Below are 13,363 nucleotides of genomic sequence, written 5' to 3' on the forward strand. Positions count from 1 at the left end.
TGTGGACAGGTTTCTAATTGTCTTGGTTCTATACCTAAGAGCAGAATTGCTCAGTCTCATTGTAACTCTATTTTAGCTTTTTGAGGAACCGCCAGACTGTTCTCCAAAGCAGCGGTACCATTTTCCATTCCCACCAACGGTGGACGATGCTTCCAATTTCTCCCCATCCTCACCAACCCTTGTCATTGTCTTTTTGGTCACAGCCATCCCAGTTGGCTTGAAGTATGTGGTTTTAATTTGCATTTCCCTGATGGCTAATGACATTGAGCATCTTTTCATGTGCTTATTGGCTGTGTATCTTCTTTGGAGAAAGGTCTGTTCGAATCCTTTGCCCATATTTTAATTGGGTTATTGGTCTTTTCATTATTGAGTTATAAGAGTTCTTTATATATTCTAGATAAGACAGTTCCTTAATATATGATTTATAAATTGTTCCTCTAATTCTGTGGGTTGTCTTTTCATTTTCTTGATGATATCCTTTGAAACACAAAAGATTTTAATTTTGGTGAAGTGCAAGGGCTATTTTTTCTTTTATTGCTTGTGCTTTTGTTGTTAGACCACTACATTTCATACCTGTTCAGGTGCTGCACCATTGCATAATATTGCATAGGGTCGCAGTTGGCCCATCAGGCCATTTCTTACCCTGCCCTTCAGACCCACAGGTTTGTCTTATCTTCTGCCCCTCGACAAGAGCCCCAGAGCCCCACTGTGCCATTTGGCCAGAACTACTCTGATCTGTGGGCATGTTCTGGCTAAGTCTAGTTAGAGCCCTGCCTTTGCAGTGACTGGGAGCCCGGATTCCCGTGTTAGACTCCTAGAGTCCCTGAACTCCAGGGTCATGTCCACATTAGGGCCTGTCTCTGCGTTCCCTGTGTCCACAGCGTTCTTCCCCCACACACCTACTTAGCAAACTGCCTCAACTCCTCCGAGTCTTGTTCGGAGCTCCTGTATCCAGGTCACCCACCCAAACACTGCCCTTTGCCTACCCATCGCTGCGCATGCCTAATCCACCTTATGTGCTCTAGGGTCTCCTTCTTCTACAGAAATCATCCTCTGCTACCTTTCTGCAGAATTTACGTCTTTATTATTTACTGTTTAGATCTTTCTAAAACCCTTATTAGGATATAATCTCCACGTGGGTAGGGTTCTTGGCCCCTACCTCAGCAACGCCTAGCTTCTGCTAAAGCAATGCCTCCTAGCTGCTTCACAAATACCCGTGGAAATGAGTGAATGGCCGTGATTTGCATTTCTCTGATCGCTAACGAGGATGAACATGGCCGTATGATCACAGGCCGCACGTGTTTCCTCTTTTGTGAGCTGCCCGTCCCCTCTTTTGTCCATTTGTCCATGTTTTCTTTTTCATCGATTTACAGGAAACTCTTTAGATTCTCGTGACACTAATCCTTTGTTAGTGCGCTTATTCATTTTATTTATAACCGGCGTCAGTCACAGCGCACAGCCCACGGTGGGCACAGAGGAAGTCATGACCACCCGACAGAGGCGTTCAGGTTCCTGTTGGTGTGCGTTCACCTTTGGGAGGGAACAAGGGAAATGCCTGTTTAAAAATAATTCCATAATTACGAGGGAAAGAAATCGCCCGACGTACCCTGGCAAGCAGTCCCCGCAGACGGCATCGCTGGTGACGGAACAGTTGGCCTTCTGGAAGCGGTTCACCACGGCGCACTCCAGGCACGGCTTGCATTTCTGAAAGCCCCAGTCCTCCTTGAACCGGTGCGGCCTGCATGTCATGCACTGGGCATCCTCCCCGTAGCCAAAGCCGCATTCCTGCAGGGATTAACAGGCAACAGAACGCTATTCAGACGTGGCAAGCGTGAAAAAGACGGCTGGGATAAAAGGAAGACCTGGTCTAATAATTACCGAGTGCCGGCCTTCCTGGATACAAAGGCGGCCCTTTCAGCAAGTTCAAATGTGTCTCCCACTGCTAATAATCTCTCTTACTACCAGAAGTATACTTAGTCATCCACTTTATTCAAGAAGCCACGAGCATTTGAATAATAAAGGTTCTCCAGGACCCCCACTGCTGCATTATTGCTAGCTTATGGCAGAATTATGGCACTTTCTTCTTTTCTAATTAAGCCAGTCATGGGCATGTTCAGAAACTAAAGTCAGGGAAATATCCAGACACTTACTCACTTATCGAGGCAGAAAATAAGTACTTTGATATCAACAGTGATATTTTAGAAACGAGGCTAACGTGTAAGAAATTTCCTAAGCTGACAAACCTAGAAATCTATCCAGTAGAGAGCATCTTGACATTTTAGCTGTGTATTGTTGTGTGATAGCAGGAAGATTCTGACATATTTCTTAAAAGAACACTACATTCTTGTGTGAATTAAACTGTGTGATACTAAAGGTCTCAAGCTTCTCTAGATTTGAACGTCAGAACACAGTACTGCTTTCCAAGGATGGGCAAAACAGATGGTTCTTTGATGCACCATATGATCATTTCCACAAGGTCCAGAACCAAATAAATCATAGCCTATCATATAATGTAAATACAATGCAACCATAAGAAGAATGATGTAGATATGGGTTCATGGTAGCTTAAAAAAGTTATAATACAGAATTAGAAGTATGATCCCATCTCTTACAAAAATATTAATAATTACTACTAACATTTATTGGGTGCTTACTCAGTGCTGGGAACTTCATACACATTATCTTATTAATTCATATGTCTTCCAAATGAGGGAAGCACGATCATTATTCCCATTTCATGAATGGGGGTATGGAGCTTCCCAGAAGGTACGTACCTTAACCAAGGTGACATAGCTCATGTTAGAACCAGGATTTGAACCTACACCATTTAATTCTGGAGTCAGATTCTATACCCCAACACTGTAGGATCCACCTGGTACTTTTACTCTCCACATGGAGAGCATGCTGAACAAGCCCACAAACATAGCTCAGTGCAGCAGAGGGAGGAAGGACTCCAACAAAATCTCTTAATTTCCTCACCTGTAAACTTTGGATGCAGAATGCAAATCCCCACTAGTTCAAAATTCCCATTGGCCTATCAAATTTATATACTTAAAGTCCTTTATCTGTATTTAAATGCACAGTCAATTAAGCAGTACTGGTCAAAATTTAAATCAAAACCAACACAAAGGATAGTATTCCCTAGAGTATTCCCTGTACTCAACAAACTACTGAATAAAAGAGATTCGAATAACACTGCAGTTCAGTTTTACTAGTTAACTCGTGCACATCTTGGAGGAGCGATACCTTCCTTCCTCTTTTCAGTTACTCAACCAACCTTTCAAATGTGTACCATGAACATGCACAACAAAGAGTCGGGAAGGAAAAAAAAGCAGAAGGTCACCAACCTTCTGAATCCTGAGTGCTCCAACTAGACAATGTTCTAAACCAAGGCACAGACGGCGGAAGGAAAAAAAATTTGAAGAACTAATTCACAATTAGAATTTCTTTAAAATTGTTAGCAGGGATTATCTTGGGGGGGGGTTTGAGTGAAATCATGAGGTGTTTTGAATTTTTATAATTCTTGAAAACATTTAATTTTTGCCAAATAGCATCTATTACTCTGACAATCAGGAAAACACCGAAGATACGTATTCAAAAAGAATCTCCTGGGGATGTGGACTAGGTCTTTGCGGGGAGGTCTCTGCCATTTTGGGTGCTTTGTTTATGGGCAATGTGTTTCTGCACTGGGGCAGAAGTGTGTTCTTGCTAAGTAGTTGCTGAGAGAGCCGAGTGCATCCAAAGACTCTCCTTCAGTGTGACAGGAGCCGCCCTCTCACAATCTTCCAGGATCAAAGTGTGGTGCATGTGACATTCGGAAGGGGGATGGGGACCTCGTTGTCCACAGGCTCAGTATCTCCATGTCAAAGGTTCATGCGAGAGCAAAGTTCCAAAATCATACTTTGATCCAGGCAGCTTGGATTGTAAGGATGTCATGTGCAAGTTACAACACAACAAAGAAAGGAAGGAAAAAGGAAGAGAGCAGAAGGGAAAACAAATGGAAAGAGAAATGAGAATGAGAAGAAGGTGTATTAACTGGGAATAAATGTCTGAAATTCTGTTTTTCAAGCGAGGCTGACATAGGAGAAAAAGTATATTATCTTCCTTCAATGGAGCCAAAGACACATGACTTTGAACACCGATTCTGCCACTTGTCCAATAAGCTATTTTGGGAACTCTCTGACCCTCAGTCTCTTCATCTCTGAGATGGCGATAGTACACATCTGCCCCACAGGGTTGTTTTGAGGAATAAACAGGAAAAAAACCATATAAAATCTGTAATCTATAAATCAAGCACAGAGCAGGCATTCACCAAATAAATGATACCTTTTTAGATTCTCAACAACCCAACAAGCCAACTTTCCTGATTCAAGTATAATAAAGCCTCACTGCGGAACAAGAGGATCTTTAGACTCCAATTTTTTCTGAGTTACTTGAAACATCAATTTACATCTAAATTATTTTTATAGAATAAAAATATGTCTACAATGAAAATGGTACATAAAATATCATTTAACCATACCTACTTGAATCAACTACTGCGTTGTGTTGTAATACACGAAACTAGGAAGCCCCGGTGTCTATACAGGGAGCTTTGCTGTTTTTTTTTTTTTTTTTTTTTTAAGATTTTATTTATTTATTTGACAGACAGAGACACAGCGAGAGAGGGAATACAAGCAGGGGGAGTGGGAGAGGGAGAAGCAGGCCCCCCGCCGAGCAGGGAGCCCGATGCGGGGCTCGATCCCAGGACCTGGAATCATGACCTGAGCCGAAGGCAGATGCTTAACGACTGAGCCACCCAGGCGCCCCGCAGCTTTGCTGTTTTAATGGCCCTGCCAGGCAGTCAACTCTCATTCCTTCATTGTCTCCGACAATTCACTTCCTCTCTCCATTCCTGAGAAACTAGATGCCTATCCGAGCGGACATGGACTTGAAGGAATTGACAGACTCATCTCTTTTGAAAAATAAGGGGCATGTAAGTGTTGGGAAGATCTTTGTGCTTATTTTTTGATTCCTGACTGTATTTTAGGGTTTGTGTTGCACATACATGAGGACAAATTTGACCATGGTGTTTTTGCCACACATATCATTGTGTGTCATTTACATGTCACTGTACTTCATAGACTTTTTTCATGAAACTTTTTTTTTTTTGGTCCATTCCATATTGGACCAAATCATCTATAGAAAAAAACAACAGGGGTGTGGGGGTGGCTCAGTTGGCTAAGCATCTGACTTAGGCTCAGGCCACGATCTCAGAGTCCTGGGACCGAGCCCCACGTCAGACTCCCCGCTTCTCCCTCTTGCTCTGCTCCTCCCCCAACTCTCGTGCACACATGCTTGCTCGCTCTCTCTCAAGTAAATAAAAAGCTTAAAAAAAAAAAGAAAGAAAAAAACAACAAAGCCGGTCTCTAAATGCATTATAATTTGCCTTCATTATCTGGATATTAACTTACTATTTCTGCTTAGAGTTTATATGTCTTAGTGACAACAATAGTAATTTCGGAGTAGATTTATATGAGAGGTTGAGATAAGGCTGTATGTCCATTACGATCACAAAATAATACCTAAATGTATTAAACAGGTACTGTGAACCAGTCTCCTGGGAACTTTTATAGAGACTGATTATTTGGGGGCATTTAGTTTAAAATACATTTTCTCTAAAGTACTTGTCATTTTTTAAAAAGATAGTATGAAAATACCAAAAGCTAATACTATTTTTAAGCTTTTAAAAAATGCTTGCAGTTCATAACACAAGAAATTTATGAAGTGATCGTTCTCAACGTTAAATTAACTCGAAGCCTTGACTTAACTAGAAAGTCAGGGAAGATATTTCCAAGGAATTATGTGACAGCACAGTAGGTGTGTAGCAACAACGGCGTTTAGAGCGGACTGTCATATTTCTAAAGCACCATAAACACAGAAATGCTGCAATTATTTGAAATCCAGGCTATAAAGTAAACAGCATATAAACATTAAATTATCCCCAATATAAACGTCTACTTTGATGTTTTTATTTCATTCAGTAAAACGAGGTGGTTAAAATGCCTTGACACTTTCCCCATTAAGTTCAATAAATAACTACCAAGAGCAAAAGAGAAAAGGCTGAACAGCTCGACGTGCGGGCAGGTCTACAGTCTCCTGGCCAGAGTAGCACTGCTGAGCATGCGCTGAAATTGTGCCTCTGTAAACTCGTGTCCAACCCCCTACGGCCAGCGAAGATTTCTGGTCCCTTTTCTTTTTATCACTTTTTATACTGAAGAACTACTACTACACACAAGATTTTTATAAACAAATCGAACAGTACACCTTCCTTCCTATCCCTGGTCTCTTCACTTCCTATTCCCTCCACACAGGCAAACACTGTTCCCAGGTTTTGGGAAAACCTCCCAGAAATATCCTAATATCCTGTGTGTGTGTGTGTGTGTGTACACACTGTTCTGCACATCCTTTTTCAGTTTTCCCCACTCAGTGCATCTTGGAGAGTGCTCCCTATCAGCATACACAGAGCATGCCATTGTGTGGCTACAGTTGAGTTCATTCTACTGGGGTCTGGTCACTGCTGCATCCCAAGTGCAGGATGCAGGGGGCAACCACGGACGTCTGCTGAAGTAGGTTGGCATTGATCACGGGGTCTAATCGTGCGTCTAATGAAAACAGTATCGAACCTTTTGGGTCTTCCCCCTATTACTTTTGAATATAAAGGGGGTAATTTCCCTAGGCAAATGGTTTCCCACAGCAGACTAGTATACTATCGTTGGGAATTAGAGAAATGGTAGGAATGGATTTTTGGTGAGATAAAACAAAGAGTACTTAAAGAAGAGAGTCAGCTAGTCATGCAGACTCTGGTTAGGTTTACCTCATTTCTGACCAAACTTCACAGGCTCCCCGTGAGCTACTTTCTCAATTAGGCCCCAGCCTTGGGCCTTGTCCTCAAGAACCCAGTTGTCCAAGAATCCCGTGCAGTCGGTTAAATCAGAATCCCCCACCCTCCTATCTGCTCACCCTCAATCCCTGATCAAATTTCCTCCTGCCCCTCTATCCTCTGATCCACTTGGCCTGCCTTCAGCAAGAATCCTGTTAGGTCTGCTTTAGCCAGAATCCCCGCCCCCCCACCCCCACCCCAAAGTTTCCTCTTAGGAATTTTCCATCCACTGCCCCCCACCCTGCTCCTTGGCTAAAATCCCCACTTGTCCATGTTGTATTTGGAATTGAGCCCAGTTCTATACTGAGGCCTCTCTTCCCCCATGGCCATAGTCCCTGAGTGAAATCCGTTTTTACTGCTTTCACCTCTGTCCTACTCTGGTTCTCTGACACTTTCCAGGTTACACACACTACAGCTCTCCCTCTCATCATTTCGTTGGAAGGACCGTACGTGTGTGTTTGGTGAGGGAGGATATGTGGGAGGAGACTGGGGCCGGAGTGGGGGCGTTAGTCACTGGCCTGGGCGTCAGAAGTAGATATGTGTTTTATTTTTATGGAGTGTGGTCTGCCATTAATATCAATGGTAGAGATGCATTTAGGGTTTAAAGTAATCCTAGAGTCTTTGTTTTTGAAATTATGACCTGGTACCTTAAAATCTTAAAAGAAATACTTACCACTTCCCTGAATCCCTGAAGAAGCCTTTTTATTAATAAGCTTCAAGGTGTGAACATATACACATGAATAAAATAACAACCCTTTTTTAAAGCATTGCCATAGGATTCCTAGTGATTTCCCAAAATCCTACAATAAGCAAACAATCCCCGATATCTAATGCCTCCCTCCGCCACTCTTTACCCAAAGCCTATCAGGGCACTTGGTTCTTAAAAGATTCTTTGCTTGACCAAACTTTAGCCAGGCTCCTTAACCTTCTTCCAGACCAACCTGTGCACTTCCTTATAAAACCCAGCTTTAGCAAGTGCTCTGCTGAGTCAGCTCAGCCAGAACTACCCACCCTCAACATCTGCTTGGGTTCCTCATACTCCTCTTAAAGTCTCATGGAGCCTTGCTGTCCAATCACCCTGGTTTGTCTTCAGCAAAGAACTGTTAGGTTGGCTTCAGCCAGGACCCCTCTTAGCCCTGATGCTTCCCCTCAGTAATTTTCCATCCACTGACCCATGCTTCCTGGCTATAAATTCCCATGAGCCCATACTGTATTGGGATGGAGCCCAGGGGTTTCCCCCACTATAAAATCCCATTGTGGGGGTCCCCCTCCCTACCTAGTGAATAAAGTCTGCCTTGCCATCCTTATTAACAAGTGCCACTGAATATTTTTTTCTTTAACAATACATACCAGGCTGGTGAGTAACACATAAATGTTTGCTGACTAAACAAATGGATGAACAAATAGCATTGAAGGCAGCATTTCCTGAAGTTCGTGTTGTTTTATTATTGGTATCATTATTACTTTATTCCAGGGAACAAAAAAGCTAATAAAGGTCACAGCAGTGTCCCGATTGGTAAGGCCGGTTAACTCTCTGGGGCGGTGGAGGTGGGAAGGGGGCAGGAGTTGAGGGTGGGGGTCACTGTGGCGTGGGGGTAGAAGCTGTGAGCGGCCTTCCTTATCTTGGTTCCAAGGCAAGAGAGGGCTGTATCCAGCTGGGCCATTTCCACCCAAACTGGCCGCAGCAGTAGCTCTGACACTCTGCCCAATATTTTTAAGCCACATTTGGTGGCTTTCCAATGGCGAAATGACTCAAAGTAAACAGTCCTCAAATCCCCTTCTCTCTTTTCTCCCTCTGCGAATTCAGCACTTAGCAAAAACACAAGCAGATCCCACCTACATGTTCTAGGAGCCGTTCCCCAGACCACATGGGAGATCCTCACAGACCATCAATTGTCCAGGAAACACATTTGGGGGCCTTGGGTCTAAAGCACTATTTATTTGTACAGCCAATAAGTTATTAACTTTGGTTCTTTGAACTTTAAAAGCTCAAATTTGGACAGAGAAGAAGTTATTTGTGGAGAAAATCGAGCGCACGCAAATGGAAATGACAAATTAGATTCATGTAGCTGGTGTTTAGAAATCAGCTTTTTAATTTCCTTTAATAAAACAACACCAAAGACATAGTCCCCCCCCACCAACTTCCAGTTTATGAAAATCTGTAATTGAGTTTTTTAAAGAAAAATTACAAGCTAGAGCTTGCTAATATCTGCCAAACATCACTGGCCTCGATTAGGTATAATTAAACATAAATAAAGTGAGCAGCACTGTAATTAAATGGCATAAATGAATCTTTTTCATGCTTGCAAATTATATTAATTTTGTGTGTGCATGTGTGACTTTCTTCACAGGGATGAAAACAACTTTCCAAAAAGTAGACATCTTTAAAAATGGGAAGCCAGACATGCACCCTTGTGGAGGAAAGTGTGTTGTTGTTTACGAGAATTAATTTCTTCACATGAACTAAAGTCATCCCAATAATTGGTTAGAAAAGCTTACTTTGAAAACCATGCCAGAGACTTGAAGACTGTTTCAAGTGGTTCATGCAAAAACTAGTTTCCTGGTTTACTGCTGGGAGGTGATCATGTTAAAAGCACATTGTTGGCATTAATACTTGGTGAGGAGGAGGGGCTGTGGCTGGGGCAGATTCTAGACAGTAAGAATTAAAAGGCTAATGTGGTCACTTCGGGAAAACAAAAGTCATCCTCTCCCACGTATCACAATGCTGTTTATTTTCGCGAGCCAAAGGGCCGGCTGTGGAACGCTCCTGTGCACGTTTGTGGCTCCAAATGCCCAGCACGTACCACTCGTGGAGCTATGTAAACAACATTTTGTATTTTTTTGCCCCAGAAATAGGAAAAAGACATGATCAATTATCTTTCTCATAAACTTTCAAAACCTAAAGCCTGTAGTGGAAGAGAAAGAGACTAGCTATGGCTCAGTGGGAGAAAGTCCTCAAAACAGAGCCCAGGTGGCTCCGTGGCCTGTCCTATATTTTCCCAAGGGTACGGGAAGACTACCCATTAAGCTGAATGACCAAAGAGAACCTGACTGAGAAGAGAGGATGCTTGGGGCTTTCAGGGAAACGACTGGAAACCAAAAGCACTAAGGCCATGAGACAGCTTGAATGGCACAGGAGGGGACCCAGAGGATGCCACCCAGTGTGAGGAGCCACAGCAACGGCTCCCAAGTGGCTGGGCCAAACAGGAGTGGTGGAGGAACAGAAGCAGATGGATATTTGGAAACCAGTGGCCAGGCTCAGGGTGGCTCAGCCAAGGAAGGAGAGGAAGAAGGCTGACCAGGAAGACCACTCCTGGAATGCACAAGCATCAGGTCAACAGGATTTAGATATCTCTTTGTGTTAGAAGTTGGTCCCGCCAGGATTTCTGGAGGGAAGTTCATCCTTCTAGAGCTGCACCGTGTGATGCAATAGCCATAACTTCATGTGGCAAAACTTAAATTTAATTCATTAAAATGTAAAATCTAGTGCTTTAGTGACACAAGCCACCTTTCAAGTATTCAGTAACACATTTCAAGTGGCTAGTAACTCCCATCTTGGCCAGCACAGATACAGACCATTCCATCATCACAGAAAGTTCTACTGGACAGCACCGTACAAGAGCACTGTGCAAAAATGAGAAAACAATCACTACCCCCATGCGGCCCCACCACCTTCTCCCAGCACTTACTAAGGGTGACAATGGACAGATCACCTAACCGTCTCTGCGTCTGTTTCCCCATCTATAAAACAGGAGGAGTTATACCCCCTACTTAAGACATAGGTTAAAAGGACTCCATTATTTAATATACAAATGTCACATAGAACCTGGCTCATTATAACAAACGTTAGCTAATATTTATTGTGGTTGCATGATATACATTACAAAATAACACCTGAAGACATATTTGAGAGGTAGTGCATCTTTGTTAAGAGACATCTTTTAGACCCACATAACCCAAAGTATCTAGGGTGAAAGGTTAAAATAAGTAATCATTTAAAAAGTGGACACTGAAGGGAAGGGTCTCAATCTAAACAAGCAACAATGGTTATTATGGAGCCTGGAGCTTCTGTGCAGACTTCTTACTACCTAACAATTGAAAGGAAGTGAAAAGAGCTCAGAGGAACCCCTGACCACACAGGACAGGTGTGCCAGAGTGTGCACTGTGTCCAGGAAGGCTCTTCCGGGAACCTCCCCCAAACCCGACTACGTGTTTGAAATGGCAGAGACCTAACAATGGGAAAGTAAGCCCAGACACCTTTAGAAAAAAATAGAATTGAATGCCTTCCAAAGAAAATAATCATTAGGAGTAATAAAACCACAGATGGAAATTTTAACTCTACCTGCTTACCCAAAGCATTTCCAGGCCTTCGTTTTAAGACACAGATAACACGTTTGTAAAGCAAAGAACCTCATGACCCAGCATTTATTATTCTGAGTTGAGAGACATGATATTAGAAAATGGACATAAGTCTTAAGTTATGTTTACTACATCAAAACAAGTAACCTAATAATGTTAGGATAGAGGTTATTTGAAAGCTCTCATGTCTGGTGAAAATGCACTTTTTTTTTTTTTTTTTACCCTTAGTATAAAGAAAACTTTAGTTGTGGTTACCAATAATTTGATTCAGCTTTTCTACTTTTTAATAAGTCATTTTAAATATTTACTGTTTATTGTGCATTCAAAATTTCAAGCACCACAGGTAACCGAAATTTTAAGCCTCAATTATAAAGGTAAGGACTACTGAATTCAGTCATTTCATTACAAATTAACAGGCATCCCCCCTCCAAATTTTATGTTTAGTATAACAAGTAAAAAGCAATTCAATTATTTATAAATATCTGACTATGTTTTTTAAAAAAGCTTAGTCTTAGCCAAAAAGTAAACTTTCCCTTGATTTGGAAAACGTGGATGTCATAATTAACCAGTTGAATAGATTTGCTAATTTAAGTAATTTATCTGATTTTAATATACTCAGAACTTAGGTTTTTTTTGTTTGTTTGTTAGTTTTGTTTTATTTTTTTTGTCCTCTGAAAGATATATGTTCTTGCTAAAGACTTAATCAAGGCAGCCTGAAAATCATGAATGGGCAGTTTAGAAATTTTTAGCCCCAAAGCTATCATTTATTAAAAACTCAAGCTCTTTGCCTTGATTAGTTAACTAGGAAACAAATATCTATGTTTATCTATATATAGATATTCTATTGATATGTTTGATTCCTTTGCTCTCTTTAGGGTATGAGCAAGGCTAAGTTACTAATGTTATTTACTAGGAGCGAAAACCAAGATAAAAGACTTGGCAAAATATTTAATTTATAACATATATACACACACACAGAAATTCATTACCTTTTATATGACAAGATTAAAGTGGCATTTCTTTTGCCCTAAACACTCTCTGAGGTTGATTGATTTGTTCACTCCTTTAGCAAAGATGTACTCTGTGGCTGTACCATGTCCACCTCAAGGTGGACACCTCAGGGTATCAGGGTATGCAGGAACATGGTATTTATATTTGTAACATTTGTGCATCCGAGTGGGTCTTACCCTAATTTTTCAGTGACATCATTACCTTTACTTTTATTCTCCCTCACTCAATTTGGCCTGATCTTCTTTTTAATGAAGAAAATGATAATAAATATTGAAACAGAAATATTAACATATAAAATAAGTAATAAAGGCAGAATTATTGAGATTGCTTCCCCTTGGTTGCTTCCAGTGTCATACGGGTAAACACCTGTTTCAGAAGTTGGGGAAAATTACTACCTAGAGAAAAATAATAATTCTAGAAATCCATGCAAAATTATGAAATAGAAAAACTATTATCAGATAATCTTAGTTGGTGGATTTTTAAAATAAAAAAATATTTAGGGGTGACAGGACTTTCATCCTATTTTTTAAATTAAAAAGCTAGATTTTTTAAATAAAAATGTTTAATAAAACAAGCTTAGATAAGCATACTAACTAAAAAAAGACACTAGAGCTCATAGGACCTTCATCTTCTGGTCTGATCCTCCAGAAATTATTCTGAGGTTATATTCTCTAGATTCAAAGGATGAAGGAGAAGGAGGAACTTCTTGAAAATGATTTACTCATCTCTCAGAATCTGTGACATTTCACTCAGATTTTCACCGAGATTTGGGAAAAGAAGAACTTTTGAGAGGGGGGTAGCAACTTCATCATCTATTTTCCTCTTGGGCACCGTCGCATTTTTCACTACTCTGTTCACTGATCCTAGATCTACAAGTCTGCTCTAAGGAATCCTTTTACACCCAACAGCACAAAACCTACGTCTGAAAATGCACCTTACTACAATCAACAGGGACTGAAAAACACCGGTTGAGATGCTATAGTTAACTCAACATTCAACGTAACCCAGGGTTCAAAGGTCAGCCAGTTTCAATCCAAATGTAAAGCTCAGGATGCTAAATGGCCCCACTTA

At 41.3% G+C, this 13,363-nt stretch overlaps 1 protein-coding gene across 3 annotated transcripts in view; it reads right to left on the bottom strand.

Moving 5' to 3' along the window:
• TNFRSF19 (TNF receptor superfamily member 19) overlaps positions 1-13,363 on the bottom strand; it is a 92,693-nt gene that overhangs the window by 56,748 nt on the left and 22,582 nt on the right. For all 3 annotated transcript variants that reach the window (XM_032403340.1, XM_032403339.1, XM_032403338.1), the window contains exon 4: positions 1,607-1,785. In XM_032403340.1, the coding sequence (XP_032259231.1) occupies positions 1,607-1,785 (179 nt within the window). The remainder of the gene's footprint in view (positions 1-1,606; positions 1,786-13,363) is intronic.

The sequence above is a fragment of the Phoca vitulina genome, unplaced genomic scaffold (assembly GCF_004348235.1).
Source record: "Phoca vitulina isolate PV1807 unplaced genomic scaffold, GSC_HSeal_1.0 scaffold5, whole genome shotgun sequence".
Lineage (NCBI taxonomy): Eukaryota > Metazoa > Chordata > Mammalia > Carnivora > Phocidae > Phoca > Phoca vitulina.